Raw genomic sequence first — 25,346 nt, forward strand, 5'->3', positions numbered from 1 at the left:
AGCAATGATGCACCCTGGGGCATGTCGCTCTCACCTGAGCCTGTGGCTACTCAGCGGCTGATGGGCTGCAGGGCAGCCTCACAGGGGGTCCTGAGTGCCCAGGGAGATGGGGTGCAGGGACGCACACGCCAAGCACTTCGTCAGCAAGCAGAAGCGGGCGTCTTCCCAGTCTCTCGGGCACAGCAGTGCAGGAACTAAGCCTGCGGGCTCTGGGCGGGCACCCTGCCTCTACTGCTTGCCAGCAGCAGTGGAACTCTGGTGAAGTCAGCCTCTCCGTGCCTCGGTCTTCTGCCCTGTACAATGGGGAGAGCGGTGATGGCGCGGAGGACGAGGCTGCCCTCCACCTGGAGCGGCCTCGCAGACCGATTGACTGATTCGGGGAAAGTGCTTAGACCCTTGCCCGCTGTCCACAATAAACACTGGCCTTCGTGACTGTTCCTTCCCTCAGTGCCTGCCCTCATCACCCACCCAGCTCCCTGCCTCCAGCCACCCCCTACAGCGGAATCCACGCTGCTGGCCTTGTACTGCCCACTCTGCCTGCTGGCGTCAGCGCTCCTGACTGCTCCCTGTGGCCTCCCGGCTGCCCCCCTGGCTCCCTCCTGGGAAGCAGTGGTCCCACCTCCAGCCTGCCACTCAGGCTGGCCTCCCCCCTCCCCTGCTTACCCAAGGGCTGCCTGCCAAGGCCTGCCTGCAGCAGCCGCCCCACCACTCCCCTCCAGGAATCTTCCAGGGCACAGTGGGCCCCTTGGGGCACAGGGGGGTCCTGGTTGCTGGTCTAGACTGGACCCTGCCTGGGGGCAGAGGCCTCTGCAGTGCCTTTGTCCTGGCCAGCATAGCAATGAGTGAGGCCGGAAAGGTGCCTGCCAGGGCGGGGGCGCGGAGAGGAGGTGCGGGGAACGGGGTGCAGAGTGAGTTGTCAGTAGCGGCAGTCACCCAGGTAGAGGAAGTCACTCATTAAGATGCGTCAGTTGATGAATCAGCCTGCGTGGAACACTGCTCAGAGTACACAGACTTTAGTGCGTGCTTAATGTACAAAATGTGTCATTGTCTGCAGTCAGCCCTGTCCGTCCCATCCACAGCCTGTGAGACTCGCCCCTATCCACTTACAGATCTTTGGGGATGATTTTTAAAGGAACTTGTACTGGCCTTTATTTTAAAAAAATGCATTTTTTATTTTATTTGGAAGGCAGAGAGAGAGAGATCTTCCATCCACTGGTTCCCTCCCCTGATGGTTGCAAAAGCCCCGGGGCTGGGACGGGCAGAAGCCAGGAGGCTAGAACTCCAGCTGGGTCTCCCGCATGGGCGGCAGGAGCCCAAGCACTTGAGCTGTCACTGCTGCCTCCAGCCTGTGCGTTGTCGGGAAGCGTGTGCAGGTGTCGGGGAGAGGTTCAGGAGCAGGGCTGGGACTGGAACGCAGGCACCCAGGCGTGGACCCATGCATCCTAGCTCTGCCTGGGGTCTGGAGCACTCTGCCAAAGCCTCACCTTTCTTTTCAATGAATTACTTCAAATGAGTCAAAAAGGAGAAGCTGGAATGATTCTGGAGAAGTGGTTCTCAGCCAGGGGTGACTTTGTCCCCGGGGAGCCCTGGAGGGAAGGGTGCAGACCCCCACGCACCCAGGGCAGTCCCCACATCTCGGGGACATCCCGCCCAACACGTGCTCCGCCCAGCCCGTGCCACCCTGTTTTAACATCTCGTTCTGTTTAATGTCTCATTTGCATTTCTTTGCTTTTTCCATGTAGATATTTTTAAGCCAGAAAAATGTATGTTGTAGAACCAGGCCATTTTATGAGTCGTCGCCCTTTTTTTTTTTTTTTTTAACAAGTCTTAAACGTGTCTATCTTTTCAAGCCATAAACCTCGGCTGCGTTTTAGCGGCTGCTGCATTTCATGTCAGAACTTCCCTCGCTGGTGCCCTCCTGACGGGCAGCCGGGTTGTCCCGGGTTTCCTTCCTGGCGGGCACTTCCCCGATGGTTCCCTCTGCAGAAATTCTCTCGGTTTTATGGGAAGGTTTCTCAGGAACGGAGAGGTTCTGCCTCTGGCCGTTGTCCCTGGGGAGGACGTCTAGGGCTCCCAGCGGAGCTTCTTCAGGGGACCGGGGGCCGCCTGAGGTTGCCCATATACAGCGCAGGGCTGTGTGGGGGCGAGAGGGGCAGGTTCCGCCCTCCGCAGTGCTCGGTGTAATGGGCTTCATTAGCCTTGGCCACTCAGGTTCATGTCTCATAAATTAGCGCCAGTTATTAGCCAATTAGTCAGAGCCGGGCTTGGAGTCGCGTTAGGAGAGGCAATCACTTGTTGGTTTAAGTGAGTCGGATGAAAACTGCCGTTGTGGGAAGCACCTGGGCGACCGGCGCCTCCCGCAGGGCCCTGGCAGCCCGGCCTCCCCGAGGGGACAGACAGTGCCCCGAGGCCGCTGTCGCCCACTGACTGGCTTCCCTTTTCCTGGACCCTGGTGCAGGGGCAGCGTTGTCGTGATGGGCCGCGTGGTGAGTCACCCCGTATCACTGTGGGCGGCAACCTTTCAGGCTGGTCTCAGCGTGGTCCCGGACATCCTACTTTGGGCCCATTCATTAGTTCAAAAAACACTGAGCACCTGCTGTGTGTGGCTTGGCACTGTGGAAGCAGTCCCCATGCCCTGGGGCTCCCATTTCCGCTGTGGTGGGCCAATGGTAAGAGGCAGAGGAGCAGAGAGGAGGGCTTTGAAAGAAGTGGATAGGGAGCAGAGAGTGACAAGAGCCCCTCTCTGGGGTGCCGTCTGAGCAGGTTCCTGATGCAGACGCACCCAGCGGAGATCGGCCTGACACCCCCACCCCAGGGCCTTTAAGAGGAGCAGCAAGCTCTCTGCCCCCTCCCCTGGTTGAAAGTCAGGGCAGCGCAGGCCGCCGGTTACCATATGCTGGTCTAGGGACTGATGAATGCAGCCCTGCGCAGGTGCTGCCCGGGGCCGGGGGAAGGGGGCCTTTTGTCAGCAGGCAACTAAGTAACAATTTTTAATTCATAAGCTATCTTGCCCAAAGCCCATACCTGAGACTGATTCGCAGTTTCCATTATGCAGTGATAAAATTCTATCCCAGTTGGAATGCCAGGGCCCCGCTGGACAGGGGTGGGACTGCAGGCCCGCCTGCCTCAGGGCCCCAGGTCACCTGCGCGGCCCCCCTGCATCTACTGATGAGCCACAGCAGACAGGGCAGAAAGGAAACAGCAGCCTGTGCGGAGGACAAGAAGTCCTCAGCTCCGGGGTGGGGGGTGGGGGGGCTGTTTCATCCCCCCTCCCAACCTGGTGGCCCATTGCCAGCTGTTTTTAACTGCTCTGTGCCTTGGTTTCCTCGTCTGTTACCAGGGGTGGTAGCCCCTGCCTCATTAGGGGTCTTGTGAACTGAAAAAGATATGCATGCAGAACCCGGTGCACAGTGCCTGGCACAAGAGCTCGGTGCAGCTGGCCGCCGTGGGGACCCCCTCCAGCTCTGGGCGAGGTGGGCTGCAGTTGGGACTCAATCAGAAAACAGCCCAAGCAGGAAGACAGGAACCCAAGTGTGCACCTGCTGTGGCCGGGCAGCCTGTAAGTGGGCTCCACGGTACAGCCCGACCACACCGTACCCACAGGAATCCGAACCGCTGGGAGCTGGCAGCGCTGTTGCTGGCACCTGCGTCCTTTTCCTCCTCAGTGGGCGGTCTTCCTGGGTGCCGATGGCAAGGGACCCAGGCCCAGAGTCCATGGGAGGGGAGCGAGTGCACAGCCCAGGCCTGCCCATCTCCCCGGCAACGGGCGCCTGGGCAGGCCGGGTGAAGCATCGGGACTCGTGGGTCATCTCACCCAGTCCCCTGCCTGCACTCGGGGATCAGCCTTTGGAGGGGTGGGTTCTTCACCCCGGAAGATGACAGCTCCTCCTAAGTTCTGGCTTTTTTTCCTTCTTCTCTCCCAAGACCCCAGCCCAGGGCTGGCCCAGGGCCTCCCCATCATGTGTGCCGGCTGACCCTTCCTGATTACCACAGAGGGAGGAAGCAAAGCTCAGGCCCTCCGACAGAGACACCCAAGTGTGCTTGAATAAGTCCATTTAAAGTGGAATTAAAAGATAAATTCATTTTGGTGCAAAACGATTGAAATCCAGATTCATCTGGGGCTTGACCAAGTCATGGAAAATGTGTGGACTAGGGAGGAACTCTGCATGGATTCCAGAAACCGTCTGGGGCCAGCCCCAGAGACAGAGTGCAGGACCCAGCTCTGATTCTCAAGGCCAGGCTGGGTCCCAGGGTGTGAGGACCAGGGAGCCGCCCAGCCGGGGCAGCTGAGTCAGGAGCTGGGAGCCGGCAGAGCCCGTGGCCAGGAGATGAGGATGAGTATCTCACAGCAGGCGACAGGTGACAGCAGGTGACAGATGGCTTCTAAAGGCAGACAGGGCTCAGGCCAAGGTGTGAGCCTTGGGTTTTCCTGTCACTCAGGGCAGCCAGAGCAGAGGCAAGGCCCCACAGAGCAAAGCCACTGAACATCACCCACCTGTGTTCCCACACAGCCGCCAGTGGCTCACCAGGCTGCTCTTTGCCCAACCCGGCCCATGTGGGTCAAGATGCGGCCAGGGACCTAACTAGGGGATGAGATGTGGAAGGATCAGATTGGCAGCCTGAGGGGACCTGGAGTGCCAGCCTGGAGGGACTGGCAGGTGGCAAGATGGGCCTGCACTCCTCTGACTCCCACGGGCCTGAGAGGGAGCCCCCCCACAAGTCTGACCACCCCCAGACCCACAGCCCAGCGCCCCTCCCATCCCCTTCCCTGCTGCCTCCCAGGGCCTCCCCCAGCCTTGGACCAGGAGGAAGAACCTAGGCCCTTTGCTTGACTCTGCTGCGCCCTCTAGCGGCCGCTCTGCCTCTTGCAGAGTGCACTGCAGCACCTGTGGCCCCCGCCCCAGTGCCACATCCCCACCCTTCCTCAAGTCCTGAAGTGGGATCCTAAGCTCCGTTGGCCGGCCTCTGCATGGTCTGACCGTGGTGATCCTTCTCACCATGGTTTCCTCTCCTGCACCAGGCCCCGGGGCCCCGTGCTGCTTCCGCATCCACCTCTCTCACCACTGCCCCGTCTCCCTCGCTGCCTTCCACATATGCCTGTTGGGCTGAGCACTGGGCACACTTGGACGCCTGCATCCACATTAAAGTTTCAGTTCCAGTTCCTGCTCCACTTTCAATTCCAGCGCTGCTGACGCACCTGGCAAAGCATCAGACGATGGCTCAGTGCTGGGGCCCCTGCCACCCATGTGGGAGACCAGAGGAGTGCCTGGCTCCATCTGGGGAGTGACCCAGCAGATGGAGGACCTCTCTGTGTGTCTCTCCCCCTCTCTCTTCCTTATTAATTAATAAATATTTAAAAATAAATAGCCCTGTCCTCCCCGGTGGACCCACAAGTCTGCCAGGGAGCCCAGGCTGGCCCAGGTCCCTTGTCTTCAGTGCCCTGATGTCACGGGCACTCCTGTGCCCACGGCCCGTCCAGCTCCACCTTCTCCCCCTGGTCCTCGCTGCAGGCCACACACACATTCTGCTGCTACGTGAAACTATCATGGAGGAATTTACCTAGAGCTTCCCAGAGTGCGTGGGTTTTTTCCAGCACCTCCTCTTTTTGAAGTCTTTTACTTTGGACACCACGTGGTGTTTATCAGGTCATTGGATCTGGCGTACCTGTTGCCTCTGTCATCTCTCTGTGGTGAGAACATTCGGAATCTCTGATTCTCGCTGGCTTCAGAGGCATGGTGCTCACGCCTCCTGCGTGACTGTAACGTCCCAGGCTCCGTCCCCAGCCTGCTCGAGGCTTCTGTGAGATCCGTCTCCCAGTGAGACCCCGTGCTGTCTGTCTCGCCGTGCCTGGCTTATTTCCCTTCGGGGTCATCAGTGCCAGGACTCCCTCTCTTTATGGCTGAATGGATTCTGGGTGTTGTGCATTTGGACCTGTGTTCCTGATCTGCTTGTGAGCTGATGGACGCCTAGGCTGAGTCCACACCTGGACAGGTGTGCCTAGAAATGCCGTGAACCTGGGAACGCAGCTGTCTCTCCAACTGCTGATTTCACTTCCTCGGAGATGCGGGACATCTTCAAGAAGTTCATGGAAAGTGCGTGCTGTAAAAATACTGTGTGTGGATTTCAGATGGTTTTTCTTGCCCCAAAATGAATTCCCTTTTTGTGGTTCCATTGTCCGCAGAGTGTCCGGCGGTGGGCTTGGCGGGTCATGTGGTAGCACTTGTTTTCATTTTCCAAGTGCCTGCAGGCCGATTCCACAGGGACCTCACTGCTTGGTGCTCCCACTGTCAGCGCCCTGGGGTGCCCTCCCCTCCATGACTCCCCCACAACGTGCTCCCTGTTGCTTGCCGGAGCAGCTGCTCTAACAGGTGTGACGTGGCTTTGATGCATCCCCATGGGCCATTTGTGTGCCCCATGAAGTGTCCCTTGTGTCTTTTGCCCATTAGGACCCCTAGAGCGCTTCACGGCCACCTCCCTTTGTGACGGACGAGGATCTCACCTTTGTCTTGCTACGTTTCCACATCCCGTAGCACAGGGCACAGTGTGCAGGGGGCGATGCCTGCGGGGAGAAACAAGACATCAGCCTAGGTCCCAGCTGGTCCCTTCCCGGGCAGGTGACCTTGGCACTTCTTTATCATCGCTGCACCTGCCTCCTCACGCAGAAAGGAGGTGATTGCGGAGAATAAATCATCTCACTGTGCAAACAGCTGGAGGCGGAATCCGCCCCGTGGCGAGCGACCCGCAGGCAGTAGCCACTGCTTTTTAATAGATAGGAAGATGAAGACCATGAAGTACCTTCCCTCCCCACCCCCAGCAGCCCGTCCTGCTCGCAGGGCTGCCCCATTCACACCCTCTCCACCTTTCTCTGCAAATCTCAAGAGGTCCTGATTCTCCGAGGGAGCTGATCCCAGGACAGCCCGCTGGGCCAGGGGCGACCTGCTTCCACTCACCAGCTCCCAGAGCCCCAGGGTGCCAATGCTGCCCCTCCCCTCCACCCCAAGAGTCTCTCGCCTGCCAGGTGCCCCCCCACACACACACAGGAAAGCACCTGTCGCAGCAGCTGCCCTGCTGCACAGTGATGGGGTCTGAACAGGTGAACAGCGTCCCTGGCCACCTCCCCAGACCCCCGGACCCTCCTGGGACCTGGGTAAAGAATTCATGGGTGTATCAGTTTCTAGGAAAGCAGGCAAGCGTGTGTGTGTGTAGGTAGGTGTGTGTGTGTGCGTGTGTGTGTGTGTGTAGCTAAACCCACAGTACTGTTGGGGAGGGGAAGAGGGAGCTGATTCGAGTGGGGTCAGAGGTGAAGTGCACGGAGGTCAGAGCCTCAGTGTGATGCCACACGGGCCTGCAGGCTGTGTTCTTGGCCTGGCAACCAGTTTGTACCCAGCAGCCCTGTTTGGGAGGCCCTGCTGGGCAGAGAGAGCTGTGGGTACAGGGTAGGGGAAGTGACGGGACCATGGTGGTGTCCTCTTGGTGCACACAGGCAGCCAATGTGGGCCCAGCACTGTATAAGCTCATTTAACCATCACAACGTTCTAGTATTACCCCCATTTTACAGACTGGAAAACTGAGGTCCAGATAGGGTTATTTAACCAAAGCCACACAGCCAGAAAGTAATAGGGCTACGATTTGAACTCATGCTGTCTGCCTCCAGAGGGCATAGTCCTTTTTTAAAAAGGTTTATTTATTTATTTGAAAGTCAGAGTTGTGGGGGGAGAGGGAAGGGAGAGAGAGATCTTTCATCCACTAGTTCACTCCCCCAAATAGCCACAACAGTCAGGGCTAGGCCAGGCTGAAGCCAGGAGCCAAGAGCTCCATCAGGGTCTCCCACATGGGCGCAGGAACCCAAGGACTTGGGCCTTCCTCTGCTACTTTCCCAGGTGCATTAATAGAGAGCTGGGTCAGAAGTGGAACAGCTGGGACTCGAACCAGCATCCATATGGGATGCAGGCGCTGCAGATGGTGGCTTTACTGCTATGCCACAGTGGTGGGCCCCAGAGGGAACAGTCTTAATCACCTCTCTTGGGGCCAGGCACAGCGGGTTAAAGCCCTGGCCTGAAGCTCCAGCATCTCATAAGGGTGCCAGTTCTAATCCCAGCTGCTCCACTTCTGATCCAGCTCTCTGCTGTGGCCTGAGATAGCAGTAGAAGATGGCCCAAGTCCTTGGGCCCCTGCACCCATGTGGGAGACCCGAAGAAGCTCCTGGCTCCTGGCTTTGGATCAACACAGCTCCAGCCGTTGCAGCCATCTGGGGAGTGAACCAGTGAATGGAAGACCTCTCTCTGTGTCTCTACCTCTCTCTGCAACTCTGTCTTTCAAATAAATAAAATAAATCTTAAAAAAAAAAAAAGTCGCCTCTCTGTACTGTTCTGTTCTGTTGCTTTTCTTCAGGGGCCTCAGCTGGGTGAGTGCTCAGGCCCCCCGCGGAGTGATTATATCACGAATGCTGGTCTTCACTGCCCGCTTTTCTCTGCTGATGCCCAGCACGTGGCACATAGTAGGTGCTCAGTGTGAACTTCGAAGGGATAAGCACGAAGGTCGATCAATGTTTAACTGACATAGACCCGCGTCCCTGCCCGGGGCATCCGGTTTCTCTCCTGCCCCTACCTGAGCCCAGCAGGCGCCCAGCCAGTGTGGTGTTGTCATGGTGACAGCGGGAGCACTGGGGTCGGAGCTCCCTCCCGAGGCCTGCCTGGCTGTTGGTCCTGGCAGTGGGCCGGCAGGGGAGCCAGCTGATGTGTGTGTGTTGTGGGACGGTCCCCGGGTTTGTCTGAGTGTGCACCTGTCAGGGGTATTTGCCTGCAGACTTGTGGGAGAAGGTTCCGCGGCGGGGGAAGGGCTGGCTTATGTGCTGGGGTAGCTTCTGGGTTGGGATGGGCCATGTGACCATGCATGGGACACGGGTGCTGAGTGGGGACTCAATTGAGCATATCACAGCTGGTAACCCTGCTCTCCAAACCCCAAAAGACAGCATGCCATTCACCAGGGGGCTGCTTTGTCAGAGATTTATAGGAGAAAGCTCTCAAAGATAAAGATTGTATCACATTTAGTTAAACACCTGTAGGTGCTTTTACTGGAAAAAATGCATTTCCCCGAGGACCTCGATGGCGGGATGCAGGCCGTGGGGCTGGGAGCCGGTCTGTGCCTGTGCGCGCAGTGGGCACTGAGGCCGGGACCCAGCCTCCGAGCAGCCCCTCCGCCCAGCCCTCACTCCACCCACCCTGGGCCATGAGGCCCTGCTGGAGGTGGAGGATATGACCCTGGCACACAGAGGAAGCACAACACGGGTTTGCTGAGTGAATGAACGAAGGAGCCATTGGGTGGGTGAGTGACCGGCGAAAGCACACGGCCTCGTGTCCTCCCTGCAGCAGGCCCCCTAGTGGACGAAGCGCCCTCATGGTAGTGCCTTCACATGCCCCCTGCCCTCTGTCCTTCCAGCCAGTAGCAGGGGGCCCCAGCTCAAAGCCTGGGGGCCCCACTCCGTCCCCCTGCAGTCCTGCCTCTGCCCCCGCCCCGCTCAGACAGCAGCACTCCCTGAGCACTCTTGAGCCAGGAGCCCTTGCCGGTCAGTGCGTCCTGACTTCCCTCGCCGCCCTGTGCGGCCGACGTCACTATAATCACCCCTGTTCTACAAGGGAAGAAACCAAGGCGCAGAGGGGTTAGGCAAGCGACCCCAGGCCACACAGCCAGGAAGTGGTGTGGGGAATGGGCACCACCTCCTCCGGGAAGGTGGCTCAAAAGCCTTCCATCTGGGAGCAGCCTCTCCCTGCTGACTCTTGCCGGCTGCGGGTGCTTCTGCATTGGAATTCCTGGCAGACGGACATGTGTGTGCCCCAACGCGCCAAGCTCACGGCTTGGTCCATTGGCCAGCTTGCTCGGGGACTGCTGAGCACTGAGCGTGTGCGTGGATGGGAGGGAAGGGGCTGGGGTGTGTGCTTAAGGGAGAGTGGGAAATCAGATTAACACACAGAAAGCGACTGGAGAACAGTCAGTTACTATAGACACTGGTTACTGCCTATGGAGCTGGAAGGAACAGAAGGAGAGATCAAGATGGCCTTCCTGGAGGAGGAGGGGCTGGCTCTGGGCTGGGAGGATGGGAGGATGGGAGAGGAGGCAGGAATGAGCGTGGTGACCTGGGCAGCCTTGGGAAGAGGAGGCGAGGGCGCTGGGTGCGGGGGAGGGGACACAGCGGCCACATTTGAGGGCATCATTGCTTGTGAACCATTTCTGCCAGCACTTTATTTTTTCAAAGACTTATTTTTATTTATTTGAAAGTCAGAGTTACAGAGAGAGGTAGAGCCAGAGAGAGAGAGAAAGAGAGAGGTCTTCCATTCACTGATTCACTCCTCAAATGGCTGCAATGGCCAGAGCTGAGCTGGTCCAAAGCCAGGAGCCAGGAGTTTCTTCCGGGTCTCCCATGCAGGCACAGGGACCCAAGCACTTGGGCCATCTTCTACTGCTTTCCCAGGCCACAGCAGAGAGCTGGATGGGAAGCGGAGCAGCCGGGACTAGAACTGGTGCCCATATGGGATGCCAGCATTGCAGGCCATGGCTTTAACTGTTGCGCCACAGTGCCAGCTCCTCTGCCAGCACTTTAAACACAGGCTTTAAAGTCGCATAAGTACCTTGCATACTCATCTTCTAAATGGAAAAATGTTTTTAATAAACTTACCGTGATGGAACTCTCTGTCACTACCATAGACAAACAAGACAGTGTGGCCACGGAAATTAAGACAAGGGCAGCAAAACATGCACACTGCTCGCTCACTGGCCACCACGGCTGGAGGGTGGCTCTGAACCAGTGGCCTCCTCTCTGTTGAAAAAGAAGCCGATGAGTACTGCAGGTGTCACCTCCACTTGCCATGCCGCCTCCCATAGCACAGTGCTGGCTCAAGTCCCGGCTGCTCCGCTTCAGATCCAACCTCCTGCTGGTGCACCTGGCAGGTAGCCGTGAACGGCCGAAGGGACATGGGCCCCACCACTCACCTGGAGCTCCGGGCTCCTGGCTTTGGCCTGGGCCAGCCTTGCCTATTGCAACCATTTGGGGAATGAACGAGCAGATGGAAGATATCCAGAGGGGTGTGCAGGCCCCAGCTCCATGCGTGCCTCCCCTGGGGATACCATATCCGAAACGCTTCTCTCTGGCAGGAAACACCAACAGCATCTTTGCCCTGGACTATATCAGCGGAGCACTGACCCTGAATGGCCTGCTGGACCGGGAGAACCCGCTGTACAGCCACGGCTTCATCCTGACCGTGAAGGTGAGACCCGATGCTGGCTCCGGTGGTGCCTGGGGGCTCTGGCCCGGGGCGGGGGGCTCCCACAGCACGTGATGGCTGCCCTTCAACTTGCCCTGACTCCAGGGCTCAAAGCCAGGACCGTGAGGCGCACACAGCAGGCGCTTACCCTGCTGTCCCCCAATTGCCCACTCGTTGTACGCCCTCTGCTCCAGCCACCTGGAGCCGTCCTTGAGTTGACCCCGGTTCTGGGGTTTTGTCCAGTTTCTCAGTCCCATCACTTCCCCAGGTTCGGAGACCACAACCCAGCAGACGGGGAGGGTGGAGGCTGCTGGTGACCCCACCCCGGAAGGTGTTGGGGGGAGGGGGCCGGAGGCCCCGCCCTCTGCCACCACCTGCCACTCCTGGCTGATTTTAATTAAAATCAATGACTTGCTGAGCCATTCCCTGGGAAACCCATTTAGGGGTATAGATCCTGCCTGGACCACAGGGGGCCCCAGCCCCAGCCATCGATTTCGAGGAGGGGCGGCTTGGAGACTGAGGCAGGAGGCCTGGAGGGGGCTCCTCCATTGGCCTGTGCAGGATGGGGCAGCCCAGCCTAGCCCTTCCCTGAATTCCCTGCCCCTGCCAGGGCTGGCGGCAGGGCTGGCTCTGTGCGCCCTCGCCTGCCCTCTCGCTCCTTCTCGCCTGCTGTCCAGCTGTCAGTCAGCCATGCTGGCGCCGTCCTCTGTACCCCAGCACCAGGGCCCTGGGCCCCTCTCGACCCTCCCCCACCGCTAATACTGGGGCGAGGGGTCAGCTCTGAAGGCGGATGGCACTGGCAGCTCAGCGTCCAGCCCTGAGCCCCGTCTTCCTGCCTTTACAGAGAATGGGAGAGAGCACTGGGGAGCCGCCTTCACTGTGAACCTGATCTGGCTGTTTGTCTTTGTACATGTTACCTTAAAAAAATTTACTGGGGCTGGCGCCCCAGTGTAGCAGGTTAAGCCACCATCTGCATTGCTGGCATCCCATCTAGGTGCCAGTTTGAGTCCTGGCTGCTGCACTTCCAATCCAGCTCCCAGCTAGTGGCTTGGGAAAGCAGTGAAATATGGCCCAAGCCCTTGGGCCCCTGCACCCACGTGGGAGACCTAGAAGAAGTTCCTGGATCCTGACTTAGGATCAGTGCAGCTCCAGCCATTGCGGACATTTGGGGAGCAAAGCAGCAGATGGAAGACCTCTCTCTCCCTCTCCCCCTACCCCTACCCCTACCCCTACCCCTCCCTCTCCCCTTATCTCTCTGTAACTCTACCTTTCAAATAAATAAATCTTTAAAAACAAAATATGTTTTATTTGAAAGGCAGAGTTACAGAGAGGGAGGGAGAGGCAGAGAGAGAGAGAGAGAGAGAGAGAGAGGTCTTCCATTCCCTGGTTCACTTGCCAAATGGCCACAATAGCCAGGGCTGGGCCAGGCCAAAGCCAGGAGCCAGGAGCTTCTTCCAGGTCTCCCATGTAGGTGCAGGGGCCCAAGCACTTGGCCCATCTTCTGCTGCTTTCCCAGGTGCATTAACAGGGAGCTGGATCAGAAGTGGAGCAGCCGGACTTGAACCAGCGTGCGTGTGGGATGCCGGGGTCTCAGGCAGTGGCTTTACCTGCTGTGCCACAGCACTGGCCCCTGTATGTGTTAGTTAACCCCTCAGTCTCCTTGTCAGCAAGATGGGTTAACAGTGATGGACACTTCCTGCTGCGGTGGCGGTGAGGCCGGGAGGGGAGCATGGACGCTGAAGCACAGTGCCAGCACTGAGAAGGGCCTGGGTGGGCAGCAGTCACGCTCAGGCTCACTGTCCCCCGTCTGCAGGGCACAGAGCTGAATGACGACCGCACCCCGTCTGATGCCACCGTCACCACGACCTTCAACATCCTGGTCATCGACATCAATGACAACGCGCCCGAGTTCAACAGCTCTGAGTACAGCGTGGCCATCACCGAGCTGGCGCAGGTCGGCTTCGCACTCCCCCTCTTCATCCAGGTGGTGGACAAGGACGAGGTGAGTCCCCGGAGCACACGGCCCGTGCAGGCCCACTGCCCTGCCTGTGCTGGACAGCCCTGGAGAGGATACTGGGTGTCTCTGGGCTTCCAGCCCCTCGGCTGTACATGGAGACAAGCGCTGGGGCCCCCTGCCCTGCCGTGTCCTCAGGATCAGGCAGTAGCTGCCCGCCAGTCAGCCTCCCCTTGGGCCCCTGTGCGCGCTGTTTGAGCCGCGCCTCTGGGTGCAGTTGCTGCGCATGGAAGTTACATACACGAGCGTCGAGCTCAGCTAGTCTGCGCATTAGACATCCGGGCAAAGGTGCAGAGGAGCCGTTGGTCTGTTTTCCCACGCCCTGGGGGTCGTCGCGGTGTCTCTCTGGGACACACGCGGCTCCTCTTCGGAGGACGACCTCGGCAGCAGATCCCGGGTCCTGCTTTGTGTGCAGCGATGGCCCCAGTGCTTCTGTGCGAGGCTGTGAGGGGGCAGTTGAGAAAGGGGCCTTGGGCCAGAGGGGAGGGGACCTGGGGCTTGGGGTTCGTGGGAAGGCTGGCCAGCCAGTGGCCCGCAGCCAGGCCCAGGCCAGGGTTCTGGCAGCAGGCCAGTGTGCGTGCTAATCGTGCGTGGTTTGTGTACTGGGCTGCTGGGCTGGGCTTCCGATCTGAGAGGGCCTCGAATGCCAAGCGAAGGAATGTGGACTTGCTGCCGATGCAAGCCCGGAAGGAGGCGGCCTCTATAGCAGCAGCACGAGCTGTGCCATCAGACAGGCCGTGCGTTCGTGCTGCTCTGTGACGTGAATCAATGGCCCTTTAATGTAAACATGCTTGTAACATGTATTCATTTACTAGAAAGGTAGAGCAATGGAGAGAGAAATGAAACAGAGAGAGGGAGAGAAGCAGAGAGACATCTTCCATTCACTGCTTCACTCCCCCAAATGCCTGCCACCGCCAGCGCTGGGCCAGGCCCAAGTCAACAGCCAGGACCTCCATCTGGGTCTCCCGTGTGGGTGGCAGAAACCCAGGGACTGAGTCAGGACCTGCTGCTTCCCCAGCGCATGAGCAGGAAGCTGGAGTGGAGCAGAGCACCCAGGGCCCAGACCGGCACTCTACCTGGGGTGCGGGCATCCCACAGGGAGGCTTCACCTGCTGTGCCACAGGCTGGCCCCTGATGACCCTTTCTGAGCCTCCTCTTCTTTAAAGATTTTATTTGTTTGAAAGGCAGAGTTACAAAAAGAGAGAGAGAAACAGAGAGATCATCCCCAAATGGCCACAATGGCCTGAGCTGGGCCATTCCAAAGCCAGGAGCCAGGAGCTTCTTCAGGGTCTCCCACGTGGGTGCAGGGGCCCAAGGACTTGAGTCATCTTCTACTGCTTTCCCAGGTGCATTAGTAGGGAGCTGGATCAGAAGTGGAGCAGCCAGGACTCAAACTGGCACTGACATGGGATGCTGGCACTGCAGGCAGCAGCTTAACCCACTGCGCCACAGCGCTGGCCCCATTGAGCCTCCTTTTACTCATCTATTTAAAAGGAGAGGGGGCAGGTGTTGGGCACAGAGGGTTAAGCCACAGCCTGGGACACCTGAATCTCATATCAAAGTGTCTGGGTTCAAGTGCCCCCTCCTGCTAATGTGCCTGTGGGCAGCAAATGATGGCCCAAGTACGTGGGTTCTTTCTATCCATGGGGGAGACCCATATGGGCTTCCAGGTTTTGGCCTGGCCCTGGCCCAGCCCGACTGCTGTGCTTATTTGGGGGAGTAAACCAGTGGATAGAAGATTTCTCTCTCTCTCTCTCTCTCTCCCTCTCTCTCTCTCGCTATGCCTTCCAAATACATTAATTAATTAAAACTTTCTAAAAAGCACATGTGTCAGTCAGTGTATGTTTCAGCCCCAAGTCAACTCCAAAATGTAAGTTGGGTTCCCACGGGACTGTGCCCAGCGCATGTCCAGAGGGGAGCCCCCTCCAGGTTGTCACTCAGATGTGCAGTCAGCCTACTTCCGGCCACTGACTGGAGGAGGGGTGGGGTACAGCTGTCTGTACCTCAGATCAGCAGTGGCCCTGGGGACTTCTGCCCACTCAGTGGCCCATGGCCAGCGCTAGGCACAGGCCCCCACCACACTGCCCCGAGGCCAGGGAGGAGTGGAAGCAGCTCAGTCTGTCTCCACCCCAAAGATGTGAGCCATGGGATCCTGCCGTCGCCATAACCTTGAGATTACAATCGGTGGGGGGAGGGTGAGACGGCGTGGCACACCACTTGCAGCCGCCACCACGGGCGGGGCTCAACTCCCTGACCAGGGCTGGGTTTCTGAGCTCCACCGGGAGTGAGGTGGGCGTCCCCAGGCCTGCTCACCATGGCTGTCAGGGAACGCCAGGGCCACCGCTGAGGGTTCGTTCTCCGGAGTTCCCTGTGCTGCCTGGCTGGGAGCGTGGATGGGAGTGTGTGCAGGAATGCTGAGGGGTGTCTGGCGCGGCTGCTGGTGACCACGCCCCACCAGGCCCAACCCACTGCCGCCCAGGTGCCCACCATGACCAGGGACCACTCCCTGCCTGCCCTAGCTGCTTTCTCCACAGTGTGGGCTGATGGAGGCAGGCCTCCTGTCCCCTTGTCCTTCCTCCAGGGCACGGTGGCACACAGAGAGAGTACTAACTAGGAGGACAACAGCCCAAGGGCCGAGACCACCCCATGCAGAGGCCCCTAAACAGTCCGCCTGTGGCTCTGGGCTGGCCCCCAGTAAGAGAGACGGCCAAGTCACTCTCTGCACTGGCCTGGCTGCGCCACCTCCCACCTCCTCCCAGCTCCAGGACCCCGGAGAGATCCCGAACCGGCCGGGAACTGGCTCCCAGGGCCCAGCCCCGATGTCGGATGTCGAGGAGGCCCTGGGTACCCATGTGGACTCTCAGCCATGGGGCCCGCAGACAGCAGGGGCCACAGCACGTGCCCAGAATCTGGGAAGAGCCAGGGAGCCTCAGAAGGGAAGCAAGCAACCATTGTAAAAGGGATGTGGTTTTTTTTCCCAATGGTCAGCTCTTGAAGTTCTCTTTCCGGGAGAACATGCGTGTAGGCAGCCGTGTCTGGGACAGAGGGGACGGGATTTGCTCGGGGCAGCAGAAAAATGTGTTCATGGAGCAGATTTGAAGGCAGGCAGGCCGGCAGGCAGGGGCACGAGCAGTCAGACCCCTGCGTCACAGGCTCTGCAGAGCACGTGGTGCACAGCCCCCCCCCCCGCCCCGCCCCCGTTGTCAGCGTGATCTTGTCACTGTCCGTCTGGCAGTTACCCTGAAGGGGTCACATGTGTACCACTCGTGGGCCCTCCCCAGAGTAGGTGCTAGCTCAGTGAACACGCATTTCCCAGGCGTGTTCCCAGGGGTCCACTTGAGTTTGTGTAGGAAGAATGACCTCACCAACCCTGCGGGGCAGTAGGGGGGCCTGGTGGGAAACAGGAAGGGGAGGAGGAAGCAGCTGGACCCCACAGTGGGAACGTGGTGGCAGCTGCTACTGACGAGCATGCTAATTCATGCTAACAGGGTGATGGCTGCCATGCACAACTCTGCTGAGTCTCCCGCTGAATCTTGGGCTCTGCCAGACACTCTGGCAGCAAAGGTGCTTGGGCGTCCCTTCCTGCCTGCCCAGGACTCTGTCATGTGGTCAGTGTCACTGGGTCATTTCGTAAGGAGAGGGCTGGTGTGGGCTGGAGCCGGGAGCAGCCCCTTCATGCCCAGAGATGCGAATGGAGGGTGGGGTGCACATCGCAGAATCTGAAGGGAGGAGCCCAGAAGTCGGCCTGGGGGTAGGGCACGCATTTCTTGACTTTGGCCTTGAAGCTGCACCCCTTCTTCCCGTGCACTGGCCGCTGGGCCTCTTCTCCATGGGAAGTAAGCAGCAGGTTCACCCACTCAGGTCCTGCCCTGCCTTCCTGCGCCTTGCCCCGCACCTGTTCCTGGTGCTCTCTGCCTTTGACCCGCTCCCCCTCCTCCAGCCCCCAGCACCTCCGTGGGCTGGGGAGCCTGCTCAGCTGCACATCTTCTGTCTCCCGTCCGAACGGGGCGGCCTGGAAGTTTCTGCTCTCTTACCCTCAAGAACCCTGTGCCGGTGAGTGCCAGAGGACTGTCCATGTTTCACACCCCGCCAAGCCCAGATCTACCCAGGGAGGGAGAGCCCATGCACCTGGGGCTACTGCACAAGACCCAGAGAAAACGTCCTCACCGCACCGGGTGACCTGGCTGGCTGAGACCGGCCCGGTCCTCTCATCTGCATCCACCTGTCACTAGACCTGCCGTGCCTGTGCGCTGCACCGCTCTGCTCGGAGGCTGGGAGCATTTGGGCCACTTTATTTCTGTCTCGCTTCTGCCCACAGCCTCTCAGAATGTATTTACTGCTCTCCTCGAGAATGCTTTCTGCGGGCGGGAGACCGGGGGAGCGGGGAGTGGGCGCCAGCACCCTCTGCATCTAGCCGCTCTGTGAATCAGAATAGCTTCTGAATGGCCTCACTCGTTTGCAAGGGCCCTGACCTTCCTGAGGGACTGCATTGGCATGGATGCTTGTAGGAGAATTACTCAGGCTCCCTGAACAAGCGTGGCCATGCACCTGCTGTGTGTCACAAGCATGTGGGTGTCTGCTGCCCACCTGCCCTATGCTGGGTCCTGGGCGATTGTGCTGATGCTGTGGCCCTGCCCTTGGAGAGCTTATATTTTTTTTTAATGATTTATTCATTCATCTGAAAGTCAGAGCTATAGAGAGGGAGGGAGAGACAGAGAGATCTTCCACCTGCTGGTTCACTCCCCAGATGGCTGCAACATCCAGGGCTGGGCCAAGCCAAAGCCAGGAGCTGGAAGCTTCTTCCAGGTCTCCCACAGGGGTGCAGGGGCCCAAGGACTTGGGCCATCTTCTACTGCTTTCCCAGGCCATAGCAGAGAGCTGTATCAGAAGTGGAGCAACCCAGACTCGAACCAGGTTGCATATGGGACACCGGCACTGCAGGCAGTGGCTTTAGCGGCTGCACCACAGCACTGGCCCCAGAGCTTACATTTCCTTCCAAGGGAGAAGCGGAGGAATCAGCAGCAACATCACCACGGGTGGAACACTCCAGAAACAGGGAGAGTGATGGGGTGGGGTAGGGGCTGCATTTGGCTCAGCGGTCCCAGGGGCCTGCCATGGAGGCGGGTTAGGTTAGGTGGTGTGGAGGCAACCCCAAGAGCCATGGGGTGCGGGGAGTTCTGGCCGTGCCAGGACAGAGGTCCGTGCAAGGGAAATGGCTGGCATTCATTCTCAAAGAGCAGAAAAGGCGAAGCATGGCTGGTGTGGCCGGCCAGAGGGTGAGCAGGGGAGGCTTCCTCAGCCCCGGGGCGCCATTTCCCTGTTACAGGGAGTCCTGCCAGAGCCGGAGCTGACCGGTCTGAGTCGTGGCTCAAGGAGCCCGCTGACTGCTGTGTTGACAGTGAGGTGGACTGTGGGGGCCGGGGCGCAAGGTCTCTCATGTGGGCAACTGCCCCCATTGCCCCCATCCCTCACCCACCGAAACCGCCCTCAGAACCCACCACGTGGGCGCCTTCCGCCTCGGGACGCGGGCTCTCAGGCCTAACCTCAGCTCAGGGATAGAAGTGTGGACCTCCGCCTGCCCACAGTGGATGAGGGAAAGCGTGGCTCAAGTCCCTGTCAGTCTCCCCGGCCCTGAGACCTTGGGCGGGGAGCGGGCCGCTGGGGGCCTCTGTGGCCCAGCTTCGCTCCCCGGGGCTGCCCGCTCACCTCTGTGGCCCCACCACTCCCAGCCTGCCCAGGCCTCTGTGTGTTTGGTTCCTAGAGGCAGTAAGGACAAAAGAGGCAGCTGGAGCGATTAAAAATAAAAACCCCAGCTTTGCCGGCAGACTGCCCGGGTCCAGACATGGCTCCCCACTCCTGAACTGCGAGACCCTCGGGGACTTCGTTATGCTCTGGGTCTGTTTCTCGCCTGTGAAGGAGGGACAGTGGCTTCCTCCCTCCCTCTCCCCCCGCCCCCGCCCCCCCGGAGCTGTGGCCAGGGTTGAGTGGGCTGCTCTGTCTATCCAGGACAGCGGCTGGTGGGAGAGGAGCGTGCCCAGCCCTGGGAGACCCGGGGATGACTTTGTCCTGAGAGAGGAGGAAGGCTCAGAGAGGCTAAGGGGCTGGCCCAGGGCTCCACGGCCAGCAGGTCCCAGGCTGTGGCCCTGGGCATCTCGTCTCGCCTGTGCCTCGGGGCTCCCCACTAGGGGGGACACGCCAGCCCTCTGTCCCTTCTCAGCCCTCCACACCCTGTTGATTTGCACTTCCCAACTCTGCTGAGGAAATGAGCTTAAGTGACCGCCTGGCACAGGTGGACACGTGTGGGCGGGCAGCTGAAAACAGGAAGTGGTGACTCAGCTCAGGGCCCTCTGTCCCTGTGGTATTAGGCATCCCCCTCAGGGGCCCCTTGGGGCTACGGGGTTGGCTGAGAATTCAATGCAGGGTTTAGGGCTCGCTGGGCGACCCCCCAGGGGTGCGGTACCACCCTGCAGAGGCTCCTCCCACCTCCAGCCTGGCCGGCCGTGGGGAGGTGTGAGGGGTGGGGGGTCGGAGCGCGCACCGCAGAGGTGACCGGGGACACATCTGGCGGGAGTCATTCCTGTTCCAGGCAGGAGATGACACGATTCATTTGTTTGAGGGGCACAGGAAAAAAGAACAGAATTACCCACCTCCCCAAGGAGAAGACATCGCCAAATAAATACAGAAAAGAAAGCAAACGCAGGGCGAATCGGCTCCGTCCAGAGCGCCGGGTTCATTTGTGCATGGGGGGCAGGGAGGGGGCCGAGGGGAGACTTCCCGTTCTCCTGCTCGTCTCCGCCTTTATTTTTATCCACCGCCCTCATTTTCCATTCTGTGTGTGTCCTGGGCCTGTCAGGGAGCCACAGCCCGCAACCTGTGTTTATTGGAATTCGTTTTCACATTTGTTCCTGTTAGTCGGTTTGTCCGGGCTGCGGGCTCACCAGCCCCTCCCTGCTCGCTCGGCAGAGGCTGTGTCCTGGGCTGCGGGTGTCCTGAGGCCTCTCCCAGGCTCCCTTCCAGGGGGTCCAGGCATCAGGACCCAGGATGGAGAGGCAGGGGCCGCCTGGCCTCCACTGAGGCTGACTGAAGGGGGCAGCAGGCCGGCAGGCATGAACCACCTCGCAGGCACCATGGCTGTGACTCTGATCTCTCGCGCCCTGAGCGGGTGCTGTGGCAGTCTCAAAGTTCCGTTCACACTCTCGCGAACTGGCCATTGCAAGCGCATCTCACCCTGACGCCAGTGCCGCTGTGGACCGCGCCCCAACACACCCTTGGGACTGTAGTGGCTTCTCAAAATACTCTGATGCTTGTGTCAAAACAGTAGCTGGCTTTGTGGCCCTGTTTCATCTTATGCAGTTAAAGGTGCTGTTCTGAGTAGGAGGGACCGTGGGCCGCACCATACCTGCGTACATACTGGGGCCCAGGCAGGTGACAAACCCTTCCTTCACCCCCCACCTCCCCAACCCCCACCCCTGTCCCTGTGATCCACAACCAACGCCCGCCCTGCCCCATGGCTCCCTCCCCGGGCTTTTGTTTCCAGGCTGACACTTTTAAAATTCTTAACGTTGGCACCCCCACATGCACGTTCAGCTGAGCGTCCATTTTGCACTTCTGGCCCCTCCAGGCCGCCGTTCATCTGGGCGCCGTCAGTGCTTCCCCAGCACCCACACAGCAAGAGGCATCCTTGCCACCCAAAGGAAGGTCGGAAGGTCACAGCCGCCCTCCTCTATTCCTGTTCATCGCAGGGCAGCAGGTGTAGGGCGTGGCACGCTCTGGGGATGCAGGGATGTCCCAGTCTCCAGACCCTCCTTTCCTGTCCATGAATGAGGGCGACACCTGGGAGCTGGCTGGGCGCTGCCCGCCACTCACTGAACCCCCCCCCCCCGCCAGGGGACATAAAGGCTAGGGGTGGCACACCTCCCTCGCCCTGCGGTAAAGTGGAACAGGGAGGACGTGGGGGTGAGGACGCTGGCCCGGGGAGCAAGCAAGGCAAAGCTGGTGGGAAGCGGAGGTCAGCAAGCCATGCGCCGTGCCCCGGCAGCAGTGACTATCGAGAGAGAGACAGACAGACAGACATAGAGAACCCTCCCATTCACTGGCTCCCTCCCCAGATGCCGGCAGCTCTCAGTGACTCTGACCCTTGGCAGAGTTCCGTGTGCTCCAGAACCCAGGTTCTGCACAGCCAGAACTTGGGCTCCCGGCGCCTGCTGCGCATCTCTCAGCCTCTTTACCCCCACCCCAGCAGCTGGCAGGGGTCCACTCGAAAGGCCCCCACTGTCTCCCAGCTCCCACCCCAGGTCCAGGATTCCTCCCCCATGATCCAGGCTTTCTGGGAAACTGGCTGCTGACGGCCAAGCAGAGCTGGGGAGGGGTGGGTGGCAGCTTCTCCCATTAACTTCTCCCCGGTCGCCTCTGCGGAGCTGCTAGGCTGGCGCCGATGATTGCTGGGATTTTGCTGTCCCGGCTGCGCCCCGCAGTGTGACTGCTCCCAGCCAGCTAAGCTCCAGCTCCCCAGGGAGCAGAGGGTGTCCTCACTTCCTAATTTAGCCTCATCCCTAAATCTAATTAGCATGCTGTTTTTGCTGGGGCTTGGCCCTGGCGGGGCTGGGACTCCAGCCCTCTCGCCCCAGTCCCCGTGGCTCCTGCCAGCCCAGAGAGAGAAGTCCATCCTTCTGTTGGCCTGGGGGTGGGGGCTGCTCTCCTTTTGTCCACCTCTCTGGTGGTCTCCTTCCCCACCCCACCCTGCCCCATGTGCAGAGGGCCAGGGTGGTGGGAAGCCGTGGGAAACATTGTATCCTAGGACCCTTACTCCCGGTCAGAAGCAGAGCCAGCAAACCTTGACCTCCACCCCTCTGCCTCCCAGCCCCGACCCCTCCCAGTGCCACTTGCCTGGGCCATGCCCACCTTGGGGCCCTTTCCCTGGGGACACTGGCGAGCCCAGTTTCACTCCAGCATGGTCACGTGCTCCCCTCGCCCACCCCATCCCACAGGACGGTGCTGGGTGCAGGCTGTTGTTGATCCCGTCTCTAAGGCAGGGGTGGGCACAGCACCCCCTCACCAGGCCACAGGCTGTGAAATACTCAACAAGGAACAGGAGGCACAGAGCCCCACTGGGCAGACGTGGTGAGGGGGCCACGGAGGAGGGCACCCGTCTGCTCCAGAGCCTGCACCCACCTCAGCTTTCCCGGACTCGTGCTGATGCACCCTGCAAAGGGAGAGTGGTGCAGATAGGACAAGGTGGGGAGTGTGCTGTCACTCAGGGCACACCTTCCCCCTCCCCCTCCCCCTCCAGGCCTCAGTTTCTCCACCTGCTAAAAAGGACTTTCAAGTGAGAAGTTTCAGCATCAAGGTTATCACACATTTGCACCCAGGTGAGAGGTGCAGAGCTGGTGTCAGCAAGCAGGTGATAGCTCAGTGCGGAGCAGGCTGGGGGGGGGGGGGGGCAGGTGCCCGCAGGCCTGGGACGGGAAGAGACAGGTGGCCACCGAAGGGCTCCTGTGTCGGGTGGGAGGTGGGAGTCCGCTCATTGCATCATTTATTCAGTGGTACACATTGGTGCTATTCAAGTGACCACAGGAAGTCCCGCCCTCGGCAGCTTACACTCTGGGACCATACTTGCAAACACACACTATGTCAGGTGGTGAACAGAGTCGTGGAGACAAGCAAGCCGGGGTGGGGGTGGTGGCCAGGGTCAGATGTGCTGGGCGGAGGAGTCCGGCCTGGTGAGAGGACATGGTAGGGGGGGACCTTGGGAGGGGAGGGCTGAGCAGAAGAGTACGGCAGGTAGAAGACAGAGCAAGCGCGGGCTCTGAGACAGGGGCGCACCTGCACGGGGCAGCGAGGAGGCTGGAGAGGCCTAGGCCACAGTCAGGGTCTCTGCTTCCCGGACTCACGCCGCATCACACACACGGGGTGACTGGAGGTACCAGGAGGTTACTGCGGAAGCCACCCGGACATCCAGCACCTAGGGAAGTGAGACACAAAGCCTGGTGCCCTGTGCCAAGCGCTGATGGGCAGCCATTCAGGGAGTGCGGGGCTGATCCACCAGCAATGCAGGGGGAACCCAGGAAGCACAGCGCTGCCAGAAAGCAGCCGGGACAGAAGCCGCTACGCCCACCAGGCCATGGATGGCGCGTGTCCAGAGGAGGCAGATCCATGGAAACCAGCAGCAGATTGGCGGTTGCCAGGGACTGGGGTGGGACGGGGGTGGGGGGTGGGGGGGGAGTTGGTGACTGCTTGCTGGGCACGGGGATGAACATGTTGGGGAGCTGGAGGGGGGGTCTCACTCCCGCGGCCCTGTGCACAGAGCAAGAAGCCGCGCACCGTGCACTTGAAAGTAGCTGAAAGGGTGACCCTTCTGCCATGCGGGTTTCGCCTCCATCTTTAAGTGGGTGGGCTCCATGATGGTCCCCCCCAGTGGCCCTAGCTATCAGCAGTCTGCAAATTAGCATGCCTGTCTGTGTTTACTTTTCTGTTTTCAACATAATGACTGTGTTAATTGTCCTCATTAGGGGATGTCCAAACACACCAGCACTTACTGAGCCCGCCCCTGTTCTCCCTCGGCACCCTGAAGGGCTAACCTTCTTACAGGGCTGGGCACTCCCCTCCGTCCCCAGCTCGCGGGATCCTAACTGGTCCTGCAGGAACTAGACTGTACAGCCCGCTAAGGCGCAATGAGAATCAGCTCAGAGGCATGAGGCTGGGCCAAAGAGGCAGGTGTCAGATGCCACAGCCCCGGGTGGGCATTTGGGGCAGCGGTGAAGATGGGGAGGGCCTGGGTTCCAGTCCTGGCCCTGCTTCCCCTTCCAGCTGGCTGCCAGTGCCTGTCCTGGGAGGCGGCAGTGACGGCTCACGTGCTTGTGTCCCTGCCAGCCACGTGGGGGATCAGCAGACGTTCCAGGCTCCCGGTTTCGGCCTGACCCAGCCCAGCCTCTCGTGGGCACTCCGAGTGTCAACTTTTCAAGTGAAAAATACATTTTTTCAAGTACAAAAACTTTTTTTAAAGAATCAGACGCTGCAGACTGCATGATTCTGTGGCAATCTCAGGAAGAGAACAGAAAAATGGTTGTCAGGGCAGGGGTGTGGCAGAGGGTGAGGCGAGGGGGTGGGTTCTGTATCCTGGCTGAGAGGGGGCCAGTATGGCTGGAACCAGATGCACAGACCCCCTGCTTTCCACACCAAGGACAAGGCCCTGGAGGTGCATCCTCCGGACACCACGCGCACCAGGGCAGTAGCGCTGACTGCCTCCTGCTGGCCTCTTGCAGACAAGCCTCGTCCAGTTGGGATTGGAACCAGTTACCTGGGTATGCCTGAGGCTGTCCAGGTGTTGATGTTATAAGTCCTCATCCTGGCACCCCGCCTCAGTCCCAGGTATACCGGGCAAGCTGGTCAGCCAGGGGCAGCAGCCTATCATGTTAGACTCAAGTCTGAGAGGTGACCCGCCTCCAGGGTGGGGAGTCCCAGGCCCGGAGCCCAGCTGGCCCTGGACCGTGGAGGAGAAACACAAGAGCTGAGCTAACAACCGTGTGACGGGGGCTTTGCTGGAACTCTGCCCAGGTGTAGGAGAGGAGAGCGCAGGAGACAGGGGGTCAGGTGTTGCAGGCTTGGGAAGCTGTAGGCTGCAAATTAGGAATCCGAAAGCACTTGTCCCTTAATTTGCCTTCATGCAGGGTACCCAATGCATGTTATAATTCATTTCCCAGAAGAGCTGGGGCCGGCGCAGGAGATCCCTCTGCAGGGAGGGAGGGGAGAGACGTATGCGCGTGCAGGTGAGGAGCACCTGCCGGCGGCAGCGCCAGCGCCCTCCTCTGTGGACAGAATACACAGGTCCCCGCGAAAGAGACAGCGCTCTAGTATGCCTCCCCCGAAGTGCCAGCTGCCAATCGGATTGAATTCGATTTCACAGGGGCTTTTGCAATACACGGAATTCACCAGCAAATTACTCTTAAAGAGGGAAAATCAATCATTTGGAGCAGAGATAAGCTGAAGGCAAGGCAGCCTCGGATTGATCCGTCTGTGCACGCGTGTGTGGAATTCAACAGATAACCTGGGGAGAGGGAGGGTCCAAGGAGGCGGGG

The 25,346-nt window shown here is 59.6% G+C and overlaps 1 protein-coding gene across 4 annotated transcripts in view; it reads left to right on the plus strand.

The window, feature by feature from the left end:
- Positions 1 to 25,346, plus strand: part of CDH23 (cadherin related 23) — a 365,671-nt gene that overhangs the window by 188,544 nt on the left and 151,781 nt on the right. For all 4 annotated transcript variants that reach the window (XM_051823796.3, XM_089313405.1, XM_089313406.1 and 1 more), the window contains exons 10-11: positions 11,149 to 11,261; positions 13,072 to 13,260. In XM_051823796.3, coding sequence (XP_051679756.3) covers positions 11,149 to 11,261; positions 13,072 to 13,260 — 302 coding nt within the window. The remainder of the gene's footprint in view (positions 1 to 11,148; positions 11,262 to 13,071; positions 13,261 to 25,346) is intronic.

Source organism: Oryctolagus cuniculus, chromosome 15 (assembly GCF_051225735.1).
Source record: "Oryctolagus cuniculus isolate XC-2025 breed Fujian yellow rabbit chromosome 15, ASM5122573v1, whole genome shotgun sequence".
Classification (NCBI taxonomy): Eukaryota; Metazoa; Chordata; class Mammalia; order Lagomorpha; family Leporidae; genus Oryctolagus; species Oryctolagus cuniculus.